Source organism: Pezoporus flaviventris, unplaced genomic scaffold (assembly GCF_033815535.1).
Source record: "Pezoporus flaviventris isolate CSIRO_AGI_PZ_B2104156 unplaced genomic scaffold, CSIRO_AGI_Pfla_v1 ptg000215l, whole genome shotgun sequence".
Lineage (NCBI taxonomy): Eukaryota > Metazoa > Chordata > Aves > Psittaciformes > Psittacidae > Pezoporus > Pezoporus flaviventris.
In genome coordinates this window covers 312,102-330,797 of record NW_026892763.1, presented here as the reverse complement: position 1 = coordinate 330,797, position 18,696 = coordinate 312,102, and the positions used below count along the sequence as shown (strand labels likewise).

Here is an 18,696-nt window from a genome sequence, read left to right as displayed (position 1 = left end):
ATAACATGATTTAATTATAATTTATATTATAACGATATTTAATTATATTATAAATAATTAGATATATATTCTATATACTTTATATATAAAATATGTGTTTTCTCTACATATTTTTACTGTATTTCTGCAGGCTTTGCCCTACCAAGCCCTGTATCTCGTCGGTGACTATCACTGCTCCCACTCCATACGTGTAAGAGAGCAGAGACTGAGAACACCCCAATCCTCAGCAGCCCCTAAACTGCAGACCCGGGGATTCGACCCCAACATCTCCTCTCTTGGTGCTCTGCAGACACCTCACAAAGCCTCCGTTGTGTTTCCAGCGTGGATCGTGCAGCTTGGCAGCGAATCCCCCACGCGAGGGCTCCGAAAGCCGCCCGCTCCTGCCGCCGTTGCCACAGGGAAGTCCCCATCACGCTGCTCCCATGTGTTCGGGAGACTTCTGCTGCTGTTTTAAGGAAGGGATTTGTGGCTCAGCACACGATAACAGCCTGGGCGCTGGGCCGTGCTTACAGCGAGGGGAAAAGGGGTCCGCGGCGAAGCGGCTTGTTCCAGTTTGATCCAAACCAGTTGGGTGTAACTGGGCACAAGGCCTTTGCCACTGTGCAGACCCACTGGTAATAAAGGCTTGGGGCAGGGGAAAGCTCTGGTTTGCTCTTGAACTAAAGCAGAGAGCAGAGAACATCAAGGGCTGAAGCTGCCAGTGAGGGAGGATGTCTATGACCAAGGGCATAGAATCATGGAATGGTTTGGGATGAAGGGAGCTTAAAGCTCATCCAGCTCCAACCCCTGCCACGGGCAGGGACCCCTTCCATAGAGCAGCTTGCTCCAAGCCCCTGTGTCCAACCTGGCCTTGAACACTGCCAGGGATGGGGCAGCCACAGCTTCTCTGGGCACCCTGTGCCAGCGCCTCAGCACCCTCACAGGGAAGAGCTTCTGCCTAAGAGCTCAGCTCAGTCTCCCCTCGGGCAGGTTCAAGCCATTCCCCTTGGCCTGTCCCTCCATCCCTTGTCCCAAGCCCCTCTCCAGGTTCCCTGCAGCCCCTTCAGGCACTGGAGTTGCTCTAAGCCCAGAGCTGGATGCAGAACGGTCTCAGAGCACAGTAGAGGGAGACGTTATTGGGCACATCCTCAAGGTGCTGGATGGCAACAGGCAGGGTTTGGCAGGGATGGGAAGCAGATGTCCATGGGACTATGCCATCCCTGTGGGGTCCCTCACCTTCCCACCCGTGCCCCTACCAAAAAGGGCTTCATCAACCTCATCAATGGCACGATGCCTGAAAACGTGCACCTCAGACGAGCCGGCAGTGACCACCCCAGCAGCCACAGTCTTCAGTGTCCAAGTGGCCTTTCAGGTCTTACAGATATCCCAGTTGTATTGGGCAAAACCTCTTTCTGCTGACTGTAGTGGATCACACTGTGGACTATGCTTTGCTGCCAAGCAACGAACCACTCACAGCCTCCTTCCCCTTCATCTGCAGATAAGCTGTTACCATAATAACCACATAGTCTTCCCAAAAGGTTCCTCCTTCTGCAGCAGTCTCCATCAGAGGATCCCAAAGTACTTCTCCATGTCTTTGCAGACGCAGCTTTTCCCAAACTCGTGCATCCAGCATTGGATGCTTAATGCTGCTCGAAGCCAAGACAAGATGCTGGACTTCAATGGAAGGAGCAGCAAACCTGATTTAACCTGCTCTGATGGACTATAGGGATTCATGCCCAGTACCTCTAAAAGCTCAGGGACCATGGGTCATTCCCTAAAGGGCAGCCTCTCGCTGCATTTTGACACGTGGCAATCTGTTTTCAAGTCACATTCCCTCTCTGGAGATACATCTATATATATAAACTGCAGCGCTGTGATTTTTGGTCCTCCAGCCATGTCAAGCCCATAAACCACATTGTGCAATGGCTTCATGCATCTGCAAGAGCAATTCAAACCCTGGCCTTGAAGTGATGTTTTCTGAGGAAGTCATTTAGAAACCGGACACGGTGACCTAACTTCTTGAAAGCACAAAAGAAAACCACACAAAAAGAAAGGAGATTGGGGAAAAACATCCTGTGCCGAGTACTGGGGTGTGCTTGGTGACATGCGTGGCCAGGTCAGCTCTGCCTGGGGGCTGGAAACGGGTCCTGCAGCAGTTTAAATGCAAAGGATAGGATTGGAAAGGAGGATTTGATCTCCTTGGCCATGGGCTGCACCCAGGATAATGCCTGGCAAAGGCAGGATAAGGCTTGGCCATGGCTTCATTGAGGTTGCTGTGATTGCAATGATCCCTGCAAAGCTGCTTTGACCTAGAGAGATCCATCAGGATCTCCCTGCTGAGCTCCCCAAGCAGCAAGCAAGCAGTGGGGTGTCCATCAGGAGCAGGGCTGGTCCCCACCAAAACCTCTGCCCTTCTCAGGGTAGGCTCCAAAACAGCCATAAGCAATAGCAGAGATGGGCATTGCTCTGCCCAGGTCTGGCCTGAAATACTCCCCCCTAAGAGTTTCCTCTGCATCTGCCTTCACAGATACCTCTGCACAGCAATGGAGGTGTTGGTTCTGCTATCAGACCAAGCTGACTGCACCTCAGCAGCTTGGATCTCTGAAGTTCAACCCCTTTAGAACATCTCCACAGGGAAAAAAACAGTGGGGTTTCCTTTAAAGCCCATCTTGCTGGTGACTGAAAGAACGGCTGACTGGATGGAAATAGGATGGGGGTGAACCCTCGGGGCTGCAGGGCACCCTGTGCTGTGCCTCCAGCCTCTGCAGCTCTGGTAACCCTCTGCCTGGGGGACTTCCATATAGACTGGCTCTGGCTTATCATAGAATCATGGAACGGTTTGGGGTGGAAGGGACCTTAAAGCTCCTCCAGCTCCAACCCTGCCACGGGCAGGGACCCCTTCCATAGAGCAGCTTGCTCCAAGCCCCTGTGTCCAACCTGGCCTTGAACGCTGCCAGGGATGGGGCAGCCACAGCTTCTCTGGGCACCCTGTGCCAGTGCCTCAGCACCCTCACAGTAAAGAACTTCTTCCTTAGATCCAGTCTAAACTTCCCCTGTTTCAGTCTGAACCCATCACCCCTTGTCCTATCACTGCAGTCCCTAATGAAGAGTCCCTCCCCAGCATCCTTGCAGCCCCCTTCACACACTGGAAGCTGCTCTGAGGTCTCCACGCAGCTTCTCTTCTCCAGGCTCAACAGCCCCAATGTTCCCAGCCTGGCTCCATGCAGGAGCTGCTCCAGCCCCTGAGCATCCTCGTGGCTTCCTCTGCAGAAAGCCAAACTCCTCTTTCCCAGGTAATACCCTGTGTAGTACAAGGAGGTGTTACCGAAAGCAGGAGGGGTTTACCTTGATACTGAGAAATGGGTTCCTGCAGAGTGTTCCTCGGGACTGCTCCACGTAGCTGCTCTTGGTGCCGGTACTTGTCATCCTGCCAGCTCAGCTCTATCCGCCTGCCAAAAGAAACCATTCAGCACAAGAATAAGTTGAATCCGCCTTGCTCAGCACAGCCGAATCCTGTTGTGCTTTGTGAGCACCCACACAGCAGCACATGCTCCTCATAAGCAATTAGTGATTATTCCCCCCTTTCATTTTCTCCTTGTGCTTGGCTTCTGCAAAGCAGCAGTCGGTGCACGACCCTCACTGGGACTCCTGGGAGGTTAAACCCTGCTTGACGTGTGCAAGGACAGCATTGCTTGGGCACTGAAACCTGGAGAGGGGCTTGGGACAAGGGATGTAGGGCCAGGCCAAGGGGAATGGCTTGAACCTGCCCGAGGGGAGACTGAGCTGAGCTCTTAGGCAGAAGCTCTTCCCTGGGAGGGTGCTGAGGCGCTGGCACAGGGTGCCCAGAGAAGCTGTGGCTGCCCCATCCCTGGCAGTGCTCAAGGCCAGGTTGGACACAGGGGCTTGGAGCAAGCTGCTCTATGGAAGGGGTCCCTGCCCATGGCAGGGGTTGGAGCTGGAGGAGCTTTAAGGTCCCTTCAACCCAAGCAGCTCTGAGTCTGTTACTGGGGTGAGTTCTGTTTACCATCCCTATCAGTGCCCCGGGTGAAGGGCAGAGAGCACCTCACTCACAGGAGATACAAGACTGGGAGCAGCAGCTGATAAAGCCAACAGTCGTGCTGCCCTTCAGAGGGACCTCAAGGGAGAACCTTATGGAGTCCAACCAGCACAAGGGCAAAGTCCTGCCCCTGGGGAGGCACCAGCACGGTCCTTTGGCCAACCAGCTCTGTAGGGAAGGACCTGGGGTTGAACACAAGCCATCAGGAAAGGCAGCTGGGCTGCATTAGGATTAGGATTGCCTTCATCTCCAGAGGTTCCCTTCCAACCTCAGCCACTCAGTGAGCCTGTAATCAGGATTCCATAGGGGAAAGGGGGTAACATTTTACTGTCCCGAGCTATTGGACTCTATTTGCTCTGATCAAACCCGTTATATCCTTCAATCACACAAGACATCTTGGTTTCTTTTTGTCTGTTATTGACCACATGCATATATCAACCATCTAAATTAGTAAGCAGATCTCCAGAGCCCTCTATTCCCACCCTGAACCCTGGCTGCAAAGAGCATCCTGAGGGCTTCATATAGTGCCTGGGGCAGGCTCTGGTCTCCACTGTGCTGGTGCAAACCTCTTTGAGCCTTATTCTCTTCCCTATGGGACTCCACAGTCCCATGGCAGCTCCTTTGATTTGGTTAGCTACAGCTGAGACCAGGATCCAGGCTCTGCACAAGGGCCTGTAGGGCCAGGCCAAGGGGAATGGCTTTAACCTGCCCGAGGGGAGGTTGAGACGAGCTCTTAGGCAGAAGCTCTTCCCTGTGAGGGTGCTCTATATAAGCTCTGTATAAGCTGCCTCAGCTTTCCAGGTCCATTTGCAATATGCATCACATGGTGACACTGCAGTTGAAGTCAATGCTATGGAGGGAGAAAACTACCCATGGCGTTGGAGAGATGGGAAAAGGGGTTCAGAAGAAAGCCCCATCCGAGCATTAGCTCAGCCCTTGGACGGTGCTGGAGCAGTCTTGTGCCAAGCGTGAAGGATCAGCCCAGGCATGAAGATCCCACCAAGGCGATGCCAAGCTCACCAGCTGTGGCTGAGGTCCCATTTGCTGCGGCATGTCCTCATGGGATGTAACTGGTTTCAGCTCCCGAGGCTGATGGTTGCAAGGGGCATAGTGTGCAGAAGTGAGATGAAGCAGCTTTGGAGGTGCTGGCTGGCCAAACTGCCTTCCCAACACACAACCATTACTCTGCCTGCCTGAGCGTGGGTTTGGGGGACTTCCCTGCGGGCTCAGAGGTAGAAGAAGGGCTCAGCAAGTTCTTCTGCACCCATCCATACGCGGGGTCTCTGATGGAGGGTGCTGAGGCGCTGGCACAGGGTGCCCACAGAAGCTGTGCCTGCCCCATCCCTGGCAGGGGATTGGAACTGGAAGAGCTTTAAGGTCCCTTCAACCCAAACCATTCCCTGTTTCTATGGTCAGAGCCGTCCTTTCCAGCCTCTCATTTCCACCCCTGGTGTTTTCTCACCTCCCTGGAAGGTCCCTCCCACCTAAATTTAACCACCCAAAGAAAAGGGAATCCATAGGAATCCTCCATCCCCCTCCCCGCACCGCTGACCAGCTACATCCGTGGCACGAATGATGCTCGGGAGGACGATGCCTTTGTTGGGCTTTAACACCAGGCTTCCTGCTCAGGAAGCTGCATTGTTTGGAGGCACGTTAAACCCATTAGGCTTGCTGTTGAGCACACTGTAATCGATGTTTCCATCTCAGTGGCATCTCCAGGCTCTACAGCAAATGGGGGGAAAGGCTTTGCATTATTAGTCCTTCCTTTTCCCCCCTAATGAAAGCAAAGGAGCAAGTAGCACAGCCTCAAACAAATTAACAAGTGCACGGGGTGATGTATATTCTAGCAAGGGGAGACTTAACAGTGGCATTTATACAAGCATTAAGTGCAGTGCACAGGGGAGGTAAATCCAGGAGGGGAACCTGCGCTGCTGAGTTAGAACCCCTACATCATCCTTTGCAAGCAGCAGTTGCTGCCCTCAGCCCCATTGCCAGGGACAAGATGTTGCTGCAACAAAATACAGGATGGGATCAATGCAGTAAATTCGATTGTGAATTAAAGCATCCGAGAAGCTGCCCTGAACCTCTGGAGGGTTGAGCTAAAGCACCAGCCTGTCTCCAGACCGGATTGCCTGCCTCTAGGAGCAGAGCTGGGATGAATCATTTACAGCCACTGAGTTTGCTGCTGGAGCCTCTGGAATGCTCAGGGGAGACACAGGAGAAAGAAGAAGGGTGTCAGGGTGATAAGAGAGGAAGCAAAGGGAGTCTGAGCCTGGATTTCCAGGGATGGGAGTGGCCATGGAGCTGGTAACCTCTGTAGGCTTAGTGCCACTGGTTATCCATATGAATGCCTTTGCCTCCTCACCAAAGATGCACTCGATGAGACCTGCAAATCACAAACCCTGGGGTCTGTAGAGTATTTTGGTCCCCTTGCCCATCTTTTTGAGGCCCCGCTTTAAATGTGCACATCCTTTAACCCCTCTGGGTGTCCAGGAAGCTGCTGTACATGGGATTAGAGAATCAGATCATAGAACAGACTGGTTTGGGTTGAAGGGACCCTAAAGCTCGTTCAGTCCCAGCCTCTTGCCATGGGCAGGGACACCTTCCACTAGAGCAGCTTGCTCCAAGCCTGGCATCCAATTAATCCAGCCTCTTCCCTAATGAGCTTTCATAGTCTTCCTGCTAGGAGAGTACAGCAGACAGCACTGGTAGAGCTGTTTTCACTAATGGACAGCTGAGGAATAGTCACTTTGGGAATGCCATCCCTTGTCTTGGAGAGCCTGACCCAAGCCCACTCCCAGCCCAGCCCTGCGGGACCAGGACCATCAGATCCCAACCTCCATTCCAGAGCAAGCTGTTTCCCATCGCTGTGCCTCAGTTTCCCCAGGAACAAGCCAGGGAATAGACACTGCCTGTCCCTATAATGGGTCTGGGGAGCAGTGGGTAAACTGGGACAGGCAAAGGCTGTGAATGGGGCAACAGGGGCTGGCTTAGAACAGCACTGGCCATACCGGGGAGGAAAGGGTGCTGTAGGAAGCCTTGCTTCCTCCCTCCCTGCAGGTCCTGCACTGTGCACTCAGCTTCAGGCACGAAGGAACTTTGTCCTGAGCAATAAAGCACCATAAAGCTGAGATGCTGCGACGAGTTTCTAACGATTCCACAGCATCCCTGCAGCTGAGCATCTGCTCCACGCCAAACCTCCCCCTCCAGCTCAAAACCGGGGTGTCAGACCAAGCTTATCCCATATGGAGCAGGCGTTTTGAGGGTGCTGTGACGGGAGCAGCTCCGGTGGCTCTGCCCACTGCAGGAGGTGAGTAAGCTCCTTCCCAGAGGAGGACTGCTGACTGATGGACTGATGGAAGTGATGATGCCGCATCTGCAGCACCGCAGGGAGGAGCTGACCCTGGGTCTGTGAGTGCCGGGGCCAGGACCCTTACAAACACAAGGCAGAAGTCACCATCCCTTATCTTAATAATTAACCTGAGAGCGAGGAGGCTGTGTTTGCACACACCAGGGTTATCCGGGGAGGGGCTTTGGACAAGGGCCTGTAGGGCCAGGCCAAGGGGAATGGCTTGAACCTGCCCGAGGGGAGACTGAGCTGAGCTCTTAGGCAGAAGCTCTTCCCTGGGAGGGTGCTGAGGCGCTGGCACAGGGTGCCCAGAGAAGCTGTGGCTGCCCCATCCCTGGCAGTGTTCAAGGCCAGGTTGGACACAGGGGCTTGGAGCAAGCTGCTCTATGGAAGGGGTCCCTGCCTGGATGGAACCTAAGGAGCTTTAAGGTCCCTTCAGCCCGATCCCATGATGCTAGGATTCCCTGCAGTATGTGAGTGAAACCCATGGCTGCTGGTTGGGGTCCTGCTGCATGAGCTGCTCCACCAAGCCCCTGCACTGAAACAGGATGGGTGAAACCCAGCCACCCATGCACCTCGCTGGACTCCCGAAAACCCTTGGGTTTGCTGGGAGAAGCAATTTCACTGCAGAGTTTACCTGCAGGCACGTCAAGGAGCAATTTTCTGCTTCATTAGGGTGCAGCAATGGCTTTAAAGGGCTTTGTGCCAGGGTTGGTGACACTGCTCGCAGTCACCGATCCTGCCACCACTGCCTGCATCCTACCTGGCCCCAGGCTCTGTGCCCGTGTCTCCCTGGCAGATGAATTTCACGCTCCAGATTTGGGGGAGAAAAGGTGAAATGCACCCCTGGGAGCTTCAACAGAGCAGTTTGGTGTCGTGAAACCCTCGCTGGGCTGAGATAACCCCTCTCCCCTTGGACGTGTGTGAATGAACGGAGCTGAGGTGCTGGATAAAGCTGAGCATGAGAAGCAGCTGCTTCACCCTGGGGCTCGTGGTGAGGAGGAGAAAGGAGGATGGATGGTGAAGTGTGTGGATGAAGATGCTCAGAGGGCTTCTCGGAGCAGAACTGCTCTGAGACAGAGGGATGCGAAGCTGTGATGGGAGCAGGCACTGCCTGTGCTGTGTCTGCTTCCCATCCATGGTGAAGACCATCCCAGGAGGAGGAGGAGACCCCCTGCTCCTAAGGCATCTCCATGGGGAGGTGTATAGGGAGAAGCACGCCTTTGCCATCACTCCTTGCCCACCATTGTGCTTCTTGGACATCCCTTCCCATCCCTGTATGGGGCAAGGGCATTCCCTTTGGTCACCAAGAGGCTTCCAGTGGCCACATTGTCCTGATGAGTGTCCCACTCAGACTGAAGTTAAATGGTGGCACCGACTCCAGTGAGGCAGAAATAGCCCATTGCCAGCAGCACCAGACCCACATGGAGAAGGCCTGTATATGGGGTTGGCTGGAGGGAAGGACAGAGGATGCTGCCCTGGCGTTTGAAGGCAGCTTGCAGCAACCTCTTTCCTCATCCTGCAGGCAGGGCCTGCACGCATGGCATCCCAATGTCAGTTTAAAGCCATCCCCCTTTTCCTACCCCTACATGACAAGTGGGAAGCACCCCCAAACCTCCCAGTTCCACTGGGATGCGCACAATGTCCTGACTGGGATATCAGGGGACCGGTCCCAGTGGCACCAGCATCCTGTCCCATTCCCAAGGACATAAACCTACCACAAGCCCTTTATTACCACCAGCAGCACGGCCCCTGTGAGCTGAACAGGGACAAGCACGTGCTGGGCTCAGCAGAGCTTGGGTAAATAACAGCAAATGCAACAGAGCAAATTAAATCCCAGCAGGGACACAGAATGCCAGCAAATATCCCAGAATCTGTCTTCCTGCTGAATAATTCCCGTTTGCTGGCAGTAAAACACCAATGGTGTCACTGTGGGTATTTACAAGCATGTTAAACGTGAAGCTGGTTTGGAAGATGGGGGGGAAGATGCTCTGTAGGGCAATGGAAGACAAAGACAGTGTATGCCCATCATTCCCTGCCTGGAAAAGGACTGGGAAAGAAGAGGGACGTGGAGATGCACCCTAGAGCTGTTTCTATCTTGCACCGATTGGCAGAACCGAAGAGCAAATGAAATGAGCCCAATTTGGTGCTCCCGGTAATGAGGAATGTGTCAGGGATGGCACAGCCCAGCAACCTCACCGGCACAGAGCAGGAGGAAACCTGCGACGGAGAAGTGCAGGGATGAGAATGAGAGGGGAAACTGGTGTTGAAACCCATGGAAACAACCACGGGTGCTGAGCACAGGGCAGGACCCGCTGCTCTCCAGAGGTCCCTGCCAGCCCTGAGCCCCTCTGCCTTGGGAAGGATGGAGCCCTGCTCCCTGTTCCGGTGATGAGGTCTCAGAGCTCCCTGCCCACCTCAGGATGCTGCCAGGTGCTGGAGCCCTTCTTGGAGGGGTCCTCACCAGCTCCAGCACTGCGAGATGCAGGGAAGGGATTGGAGCTCCTCTGGGGGTACCAAAACCATCCCCAATGGAGATGAGGCCCTGCAAAGGGTGATGTGGAGCTGTGGGTGCTGTCATGCAGATGCGGAGTTCACCTGGCCCCACATCTGCAACTGGGGACCTCTGCCCCTGGACCACCTCCATAGAGAAAAGAAGGCTCAGGGGAGACCTCATCCCCATGTTCCAGTGTTTAAAGGGGGGCTGCAGGGAAGATGGAGGCTCCCTTTGGACAAGGAGTCCCATGGGAAAGCCCAGGGGTGATGGGCACAAGTTACTGCTGGGAGATTCCCACTGGGAACAAGCAGCCACTGGAATAATGTCCCCAGGGCAGTGGTGACTCCCCAGGGCTGGACACTGCTAAGATGGGGCTGCACAGGGTGCTGGACATCCAGTGTGGGTCATGCCTTGCATGGAAAGGTTGGAGCAGATGGTCCTTGAGGTCCCTTCCACTGGGATTCCAGGATTCCATGGTTCAAGGTGTATTTGCTAAGGGCAAAGGCAGCACCAATCCAGCCTGAGGACATGGTGGAAGCAAAGCTGGGTTGTTTTGGGTGGTCATTTCTGAAGCACTGAAGGAGCTTTCCTGCTGCTCTGCACATGGAGGCCAGCAGAGCCATAAGCAGAGCCTGGGACTGCCCCCGCGTGCTGGATGACCTTGGTGGTGGCACTTGCCATCATCATACACCCTTGGGAAGAGGAGAGTGCCCGCTGCAGGGGCTGAGGTGGCCTTCCCTGCAAGAGGGGAAAGCACCCGAGGGCAGAATTGGCTCAGAGCACAGGGGGAAGGACTCGCAGGGGTCGTGATGGGGATGAGATCCACAATCTCATTGAGTTACACGGGCAACAAGGCTGGGATTGCACAGGGACATGAATCACTCAGTTTCATTTTCAAAGGGTGCCCATGGAGCCATCAGGGGTCTGGTACCCTCCATGACATCTTGCTCCTGCTGCTTCCCAAGCTCTTGTGGGATGCTTCCTGCTCTCCGCAAGAGCAACGTCCCATTAAACCTTCCCACAGCTCCTTGTTGACCCATGTGAACCATGGGGCTGTCCCTGCTGGCAGTTGTCATAGAATCACAGAATCCCAGAATGGTTTGGGATGAGGGGACCTTAAAGCTCCTCCATTCCCAACCCCTGCCCCGGGCAGGGACCCCTTCCACAGAGCAGCTTGCTCCAAGCCCCTGTGTCCAACCTGGCCTTGAACACTGCCAGGGATGGGGCAGCCACAGCTTCTCTGGGCACCCTGTGCCAGCGCCTCAGCACCCTCCCAGGGAAGAGCTTCTGCCTAAGAGCTCAGCTCAGTCTCCCCTCGGGCAGGTTCAAGCCATTCCCCTTGGCCTGTCCCTACATCCCTTGTCCCAAGCCCCTCTCCAGCTTTCCTGCAGCCCCTTCAGGCACTGGAGCTGCTCTCAGGTCTCCCCTTCAGGAGCCTTCTCTTCTCCAGGCTGAACTGACACAGTCCCTGCTCCTACACTCTATTTGGCTGCTCTTCTTTTCCCTCACTGAGCAGGAGAATCCTTTCCAGCCCCATCGCGATGTATTGAATAACAAGTTATCCCTCTCCCTGTGGCCCATGCCAGATGTTGAGCCTGCTCTGCTATAGGGGATGACCAGATGTGGTGTGCGCTACAGAAACTGATGCCCTGTGTCCTCGGTGGGGATTTCCTATTTTAACACCACCTCTTGTGTCTGGGAAGTGTTCCCTGCCCCGAACAGCTCCGAACCACGGGATAGGAGTTCAAATGATGAATGAAGTATGAAATACGATGTACGAAACGCCTGTTCCCCAGTGGGGGCCTGCCTGCAGACAGGGTATTGGAGTCCATGGAGCAACATCTGCCAATAGAAGTCTGGGGGAAGGTGATCCCAAACCACTACGTTTCTACTTTGGGGTTTTGTACACCGTAAATACCTTCCTAATAGCTCTTTCCCTCTATCTCTATGTCCTGGGTTCAGCAGTAGCTAGGACGGGAGTGAAGGCTGAGGAGCGGTATTAGTGACTACGTCTAAAGAGCTGGAGGACTTTGCGGTGCCATTTTCAAGGAGCAGCTGGAGGAAAACACATGAAAGCAAGGAAAAGGCAGCAGCCAAAGGGGTTCCAGTGTCTGACCTGCTCCAATGAGGAAACCCAACCTTTCCAAGGGGAAGCCATTGCAAACTGAAGAGCTGGAGATGCTGCAGAAACCCTTCATGCAGTGTAGGCAAAGCCTGAGCGAAAGCCTCAAGAGCTCCACGGAGCAGAGTCTTCCTGGAGCAATCCAGGTGATGTTTGCTATGCTTTGCCTATAGCTTCTGAGTAACAAACCCATCAAGAGTAAGATTTTCCATCTGCACCCATGGTCTGCCCAGGGCCATGGAGCTGCTCACCCCAAGGATTGCATGCAGAGCACCTACACACCAATTCGCCTGTTTCCCACCCGTTTATTCCCATGGGATAGCCAAAGGCAGCTCTTTTCTCCTTCCAGTTTCATCCATAGACCAGCAATCAAAACATCCCAAAATCCGTGGGGAAGAGCAGCAGGATTTACTTCACTGTGAGCTGGGAACGATGCTGGCCACCCACACGGGATAGGGGTTGACCGAAGGGTGGTTGCATAGAGATCATGGAGCCATAGGATGGGTTGGGTTGGAAGGGACCTTAAAGCTCCTCCAGCCTCCAACCCCTGCCACAGGCAGGGACCCCTTCCGCTAGAGCAGCTTCTTAGGATCCCATCTATTCTAAACACTGCTACAACAAAGAGGGAACTGAAAGCAGAGCACAGGAGAAGTTCCAAACTCCCTTAGCCAGCAACAGAGAGGCAGAGAGTCCCAAACATCCCGGAGGAAACGCTGTGGGTCACATTATGGGGCGATGGTGGCACAAGGAGCAAGCACTGGAGCAAACCCTGACCCAGTGCAACCATTGGAGGTTGGAGCTGGCACGGGGAAGGGAAGCAGCATTGACAGCTTGGGCAGCAAGGAGGATTCATTCACGTGGCAGCCAAGTGTCCTTTTCCCATTATCTGCTATCAATGGACTGCAGAAAGTCCATGTTATTACTGAGGGATGTGGCTGCTTCTCTGTGCCAGGTTTATTCACACCCTTTGGAAGAAGCTGCTCCTGCTCCCCCAGGAGCAGTTCCAGGCTGGGATGCTCAGAAACAGCAAGGAAGCCCATGGAAAAAGGAGGTTATATTCTGGAAGTCCACAGGCCTGCAGCTGGAGCCACATCTGGCCTCAGCCAAGCTGCCTGCCTGCACTGCAGTGCCTGGCCAGCAGCGAGCCCTCTCCTGCATCCCTGGGAGCCACCTTCTGCCAGGGTTTCTCCAGCCATCCACACACGATCGATCCTTCCCAGAGGATATTCCAGGGCTGGAAACATGTTTCAGGCCAGAAATTCCCCTTCATAGAATCACAGAATCCTGGAATGGGTTGGAAGGGACCTGAAAGCTCCTCCAGCTCCAAGCCCTGCCACGGGCAGGGACCCCTTCCATAGAGCAGCTTGCTCCAAGCCCCTGTGTCCAACCTGGCCTTGAACACTGCCAGGGATGGGGCAGCCACAGCTTCTCTGGGCACCCTGTGCCAGCGCCTCAGCACCCTCCCAGGGAAGAGCTTCTGCCTCAGAGCTCATCTGCTCTGAGGTCTCTGCAGTCTTGCACCACTGTCTCCATTTCTCTTTAAAATGAACATTTTCAGGGCCTGGGGGCTTGTGGCAGGTCCTGAGGCGGGTCATGGAGCTCCAAAGTCCACATTTAGCAAGGTAACGGCTTGAGACATCAAGAATTTAACGCCTGGGATGGCTCAAGCCAGGGCACATGCATGTGGGTCTGGTTAAAGCTGAGCTACAGCTACAGCATCCCCAGGGAAGCACTGGGAGCCAACTGGAGCCAGGGACCACAGAGGAAATGGGGTTGGGATCTATTTTTGACCAGACCAAGGTCCCCAGAGACCCAAAGCTGCTGCAAAGGGGAGGCAGCAAAGCCAGCAGCCAAGCAAGGCTGAGTTGAGTTGAGTGCTGGGGTGAGCCAGGATGAAGCATTCAGAGCCTGGAAATGCCACCTAAACCAGCAGCATGGGTGGGAAATGGGAAGAGTAGGAGGGAAAATGAGGATAAATGAGGATATGTTGCAAAATAACCAAATAATATGATCCTATGTGGCACCTGGGGACGTGGGTTAGCGGTAGACTCGGCTGTGCTGAGTTAATGGCTGGACCCAATGTTCTTAAAGGTCTTTTCCAATCTAAATGATTCCATGCTTCCATGACTCTATAACAAACAACAACTAGAAGGAGGGCTCTCATAGCAGACAGATGCAACGATGGGGTCCACAGCAGGAAGGAGATGCTCCTTTCTAATGCTTTTCCCCTTGCCAGCATCTTCTGCCTGAGCACAAGACACCAGAGAGTGGTGCAGGGAGGGAGGGAGTGGAAAAGAAAGTGTAAGTCATGAAATACCTGCACTCAGCTGATGAAAGGCCTTTTGGTGCAGATCAGTGTGGTTGGAGCACTGGTGAGAAAGCAGATCCTGATGGGAGCCTGAAGAAAGGATGCTCCATTGCCCGCTGGAGCTGTACCAGCAGCAGCAGGCAAGCTGCACTGCACTGCCTCGAATGGGAGCTGTGGAAGGTTATCATAGACTGCTGGGAGGGTGGAATATAGATGTGCATCTTGATAAGCTCCTGAAGCAGCTCAGCTCTGGCCTGCCTGTAGCTGGGTATCCCTGGTGCTGCTCATAACCTGCCCAAAATGTCCCTTTTTTTGCCCCATTTGTCCTTATTCTTGGATTTACTCCAACATCCTCGACTGGCCTTTTCCTTTTTGGACCTGGAGCACTAAGTGCAACAGTGAAGAGCTCATAGAACCATACAATGGTTGGGGTTGGAGAGGACATCAAGATTATCTGAAAGTACCTAAAAATCATGTAAAAGGACCTTAAGATCATCCAGAGGTTGGGCATGAAGCAGCAGGACCTGAGAGCATCATGCTCTAGAGATCCCATCTGTTTTAAGGTGCACTGCAGGGGTTCCACTGGAGAAAGCCCATGGCAAAGCCTGCAGAGAGGCACATACCCAGGTGGGACAGGAGGGAGGGAGGGAGGGATGTGCCCTTCTGACACATCAACTGCCCAAAAGCACCAGGGATACGGGAGATGCAGGGTGAATCCTTGCATGCGCCTTGCAATCGCCTTGCGCATGACGTGCAGAGGCAGCAAAGAGAGAAACCTGCCCAGGAGCTGGAGCAGTAACAGCTTCTACAGCCTCTGTAGAGGGACGTAAAGGATCCTTGAGCAACCCGGAGCCTGCGCCCTGAGCTTTCCCTGATAAACCCCTGCTCCCTCTCCCTGCAGGCTGGATGCACGGCTAAGGATGGGGCAGCCTTGCCCCTGGCTGGGCAGATCCCACTGGCACAGGGTGCCCGGAGAAGCTGTGGCTGCCCCATCCCTGGCAGTGCTCAAGGCCAGGTTGGACACAGGGGCTTGGAGCAAGCTGCTCTATGGAAGGGGTCCCTGCCCGGGGCAGGGGTTGGAGCTGGAGGAGCTTTAAGCTCCCTTCATCCCAATCCAGTCTGGGATTCTATGGCTCTACACTGAACCACACGGGGTGGAAGCAGAGGGTGCAGCAGCCCCCGGCCAGGGTGGGATGTCTCCCTACAGCATCCCTGCGCAGCCAACCTCATTGTCCCTATGCCCACCTGGGACAACCAAAACCCCACAGAAGCACCGAGCACTGAAACAAGGGGCACAAAATCACCAAATGGAATCTAGAAACCTTTAGAATTAAATTTAAGTAATGTTAAGTTTGATGGCTTTGTAACAGTAGCAATGGAAAATTACTGAGGTGCATGATACAGAGAAAAATAGAGCACAGCTGGAGAACACACTGAGAATTCTCACAAGATAAATCCTTATAGTTGACATAGTCTAAGAAAAACAGTCTAGAAGGACAGGACACAGGATAAGGAGCATCTGGGAACAGCAGGTGTCCAGGGTGGGCTGCAGTTAAACTGCCTGATCAGTAGGAGGATAGGAGGATTGTTATGTCTCTGGTGCTAACGAACCAATTAAACTGGTGTGAGCATCTACTGCGAGTGCTTCAAAGGCTGCCAGAAGTGATGAAGATCGTTGGAGGAAGCAAACGACCCTCAGAGACCACCCCCACAATTCTGTATGCGTGTGAGGAACTCTCTGGAAAACGATGTAATCCATCCGTGGCCTCATGACTATGTATGTATGCCCAGGGGCTATAGAAGGACGGCTTGTGTGGCAATGGGGAGACACGCGTTAGGAGCAGCTCTCCCCCGTGTCTCCGGGCGCCCCAATAAGGAATACCTGCTTGTCAGCTTGAAAACTTTGTTGGTGAGTTTGTTCCTGGAGTTTTCTCCATATCAGCACGGCCAACGCGTGATCCGCTGGGTTGTGTGAAGCACAGAGCCTTCTTCCAGCTTTTAATCCCATGGAAGGGTTTGGGTTGGATGGAACTTAAAGCTCCTCCAGCTCCAACCCCTGCTAAAGGCAGGGACCCCTTCCATAGAGCAGCTTGCTCCAAGCCCCTGTGTCCAACCTGGCCTTGAGCACTGCCAGGGATGGGGCAGCCACAGCTTCTCTGGGCACCCTGTGCCAGCGCCTCAGCACCCTCCCAGGGAAGAGCTTCTGCCTAAGAGCTCAGCTCAGTCTGATATCTCTGATCCTGGATCAATCCCATCTCTAACTGCTGGAAATCAGGGTTTCAGGGATGCATCAGCTCCACCATTGCAAGACCCAGGCAAACCCAAGAAGCCTGCTTTCCCCCCTGGGTCAATAGACAAAAGCTCAGCAGGATGCTGCAGGAGCAGGCAGCTCAGCCCTGAACACAGGGTTTGGCCCCAGGCTCTCCCCTGAGCAGCAAATGCCCAGGAGGTTTACAACCGCACAACAAACGAGAGGAATGCAACCCATCACTGGCCTGTTTGAGCTGCGCAAAGGCTCTTCCACCACCATTAACCCTTTCCTGCTCCTTGCCACCAGTTTTCCCAGAGCCAGGAGCTCCCATCAGCTTTCCGTAACCAGCCATAGAATCAGCTGCGTTGGAAAAGACCTTCAGGATCACCAAGTGCAACCATTAAGCAGGAGCAAGTCCTGCTCTGGATGGGTGTCAATCGGCTCCGGTCCAAGCAATGCACTGCTGGAGACGCCTGGGTTCGCCCAAGGTGCCAGCACTGCCAGGTCAGGTCCATGCCTGCTTGGCACCCACCGAGCGCCCACCAAGGCCTGGGGTGAGAAGAGGCTTTGCCATAGGAGAAGCAGCAAGAGAAATGACCTGTGGCAGCCCCAGGGGCTGGGCAAGGTCCCTGCCAAGGGAAGAACAAGCGGAGCTGCCCCAGTGGCACAAAGGGCTCGGGTAAATAAGAGCGAGCAGGGAGGAAGCCAGGAAACGCAAGTGCGGAAAGCGCCATGGATGGAAGAGGCGCACGGACGCTGCCGTCGCTCCTGGGTTTCCTCCCCTTCAGCTTTTAAGCTGCTGGAAAAGTCCAGCTCCGGAGCCGGGCGGTTCAAGGAGTCTCGCAGAACACCCCAGGGGAAAGCAGCGTGAGCAACTCCCCGGCGGCTCATCCCTCATCCCGTCCTGCAGCTCCGTGCCAGCCTCAGCCTCAGCTCCCTCCTCGCCCCGGCTGCCGCTGCCATACTCACAGTTCCAGGGCGCTCCCGATCCCAATCCCACTGCACCGGGAGCACTTTCCCTCTGGCAGCGCCTGCTGGGGCCATTCACTTTAACTTCCAGCCTGGAGGTGGGGAGGGCTGTGGGGAGGTGGGGCTTAGGCTGCAGCTCCAAAAGCCGGAGCGCGTTTGAACCCAAACTGTTGCAGCCCCTCTCTATAGGGTGTTTTGGGGCTCTCCTGAAGTTACGATCCCAAAGGACAGGGCAGCCCCTGTGCTTTGCTGAGACAGAGCTTTGCAGACTGCTTACCCAGCCCCAGTCCGGACGACAGCTCCCATCCCCTCCATGCAAGGGTCCCATCCTTCCGCAGTGGTTTCCTTATCCATTCACCCATTCCATTCGCTTTATCCGCATTTATTCCTTTAACGTTCAAAGCTCTGGTGTTATCCTGGGATTTGTGATCAGGGTCTTTCCATAAACGTGGATTATTTGTTTCTCAGTAGCTCTCCCTATTCCTTTCTGCACCAACCACTGAGGCATTTCCAGATAAGAACCAGAGGAGTCAACAAACAGCCCCAGCTAAAGCTGTCAAAGGAAAACTGGGATTTCTCCCATAGGGATTCTTCTCTGGTTGCCCAGAGAAGCTGTGGCTGCCCCATCCCTGGCAGTGCTCAAGGCCAGGTTGGACACAGGGGCTTGGAGCAAGCTGCTCTATGGAAGGGGTCCCTGCCCGTGGCAGGGGTTGGGGCTGGAGGAGCTTTAAGCTCCCTTCCCAACCTAAACCATTCCATGGTTCTATGATTCCCAGAGAGAAGCCATTCACTGTGGCTGAGGGGTCTGTGAGCTGTTTGCAGAGGGCAGGGGTGGATGCTCTGCACTTTGCTGGCAAATCTTCCATGGAGAGCAGCTGCTTGAAAGCCACCTAAATCCACCTCCATTGACTGCCAATGTGGCCACAGTCAGAGGCTTTGAGGCCAGGGTGAAAAATGTCTCTTTGTTTCTACTAGATAAAGCAGCAGAAATGCAGCTTGGTGAGTGAAGGCCACAATTAAAATGCTGGAGGGATGACAGAAAGAGCACACCGAGCGAAACCCAGGCAGGCCCACAGAAGATGTCTCTATCCATCAGTTACTATCACCTCTCAGGATAAGGAACAGTGGGTTTAATGGTGTGAATGTGGAAAAAGCCAGTTAAAA

At 54.2% G+C, this 18,696-nt stretch overlaps 1 protein-coding gene across 2 annotated transcripts in view; it reads right to left on the bottom strand.

Moving 5' to 3' along the window:
- The window catches only part of SLCO2B1 (solute carrier organic anion transporter family member 2B1), a 56,511-nt gene extending 38,868 nt beyond the window's left edge, over nucleotides 1-17,643 (bottom strand). For both annotated transcript variants that reach the window (XM_061442150.1, XM_061442149.1), the window contains exons 1-2: nucleotides 17,533-17,643; nucleotides 3,325-3,428 (exon numbers count right to left, since the gene is read on the bottom strand). In XM_061442150.1, the coding sequence (XP_061298134.1) occupies nucleotides 3,325-3,405 (81 nt within the window). In that variant the 5' untranslated portion in view covers nucleotides 3,406-3,428; nucleotides 17,533-17,643. The remainder of the gene's footprint in view (nucleotides 1-3,324; nucleotides 3,429-17,532) is intronic.
- Nucleotides 17,644-18,696: the final 1,053 nt, after the last annotated feature.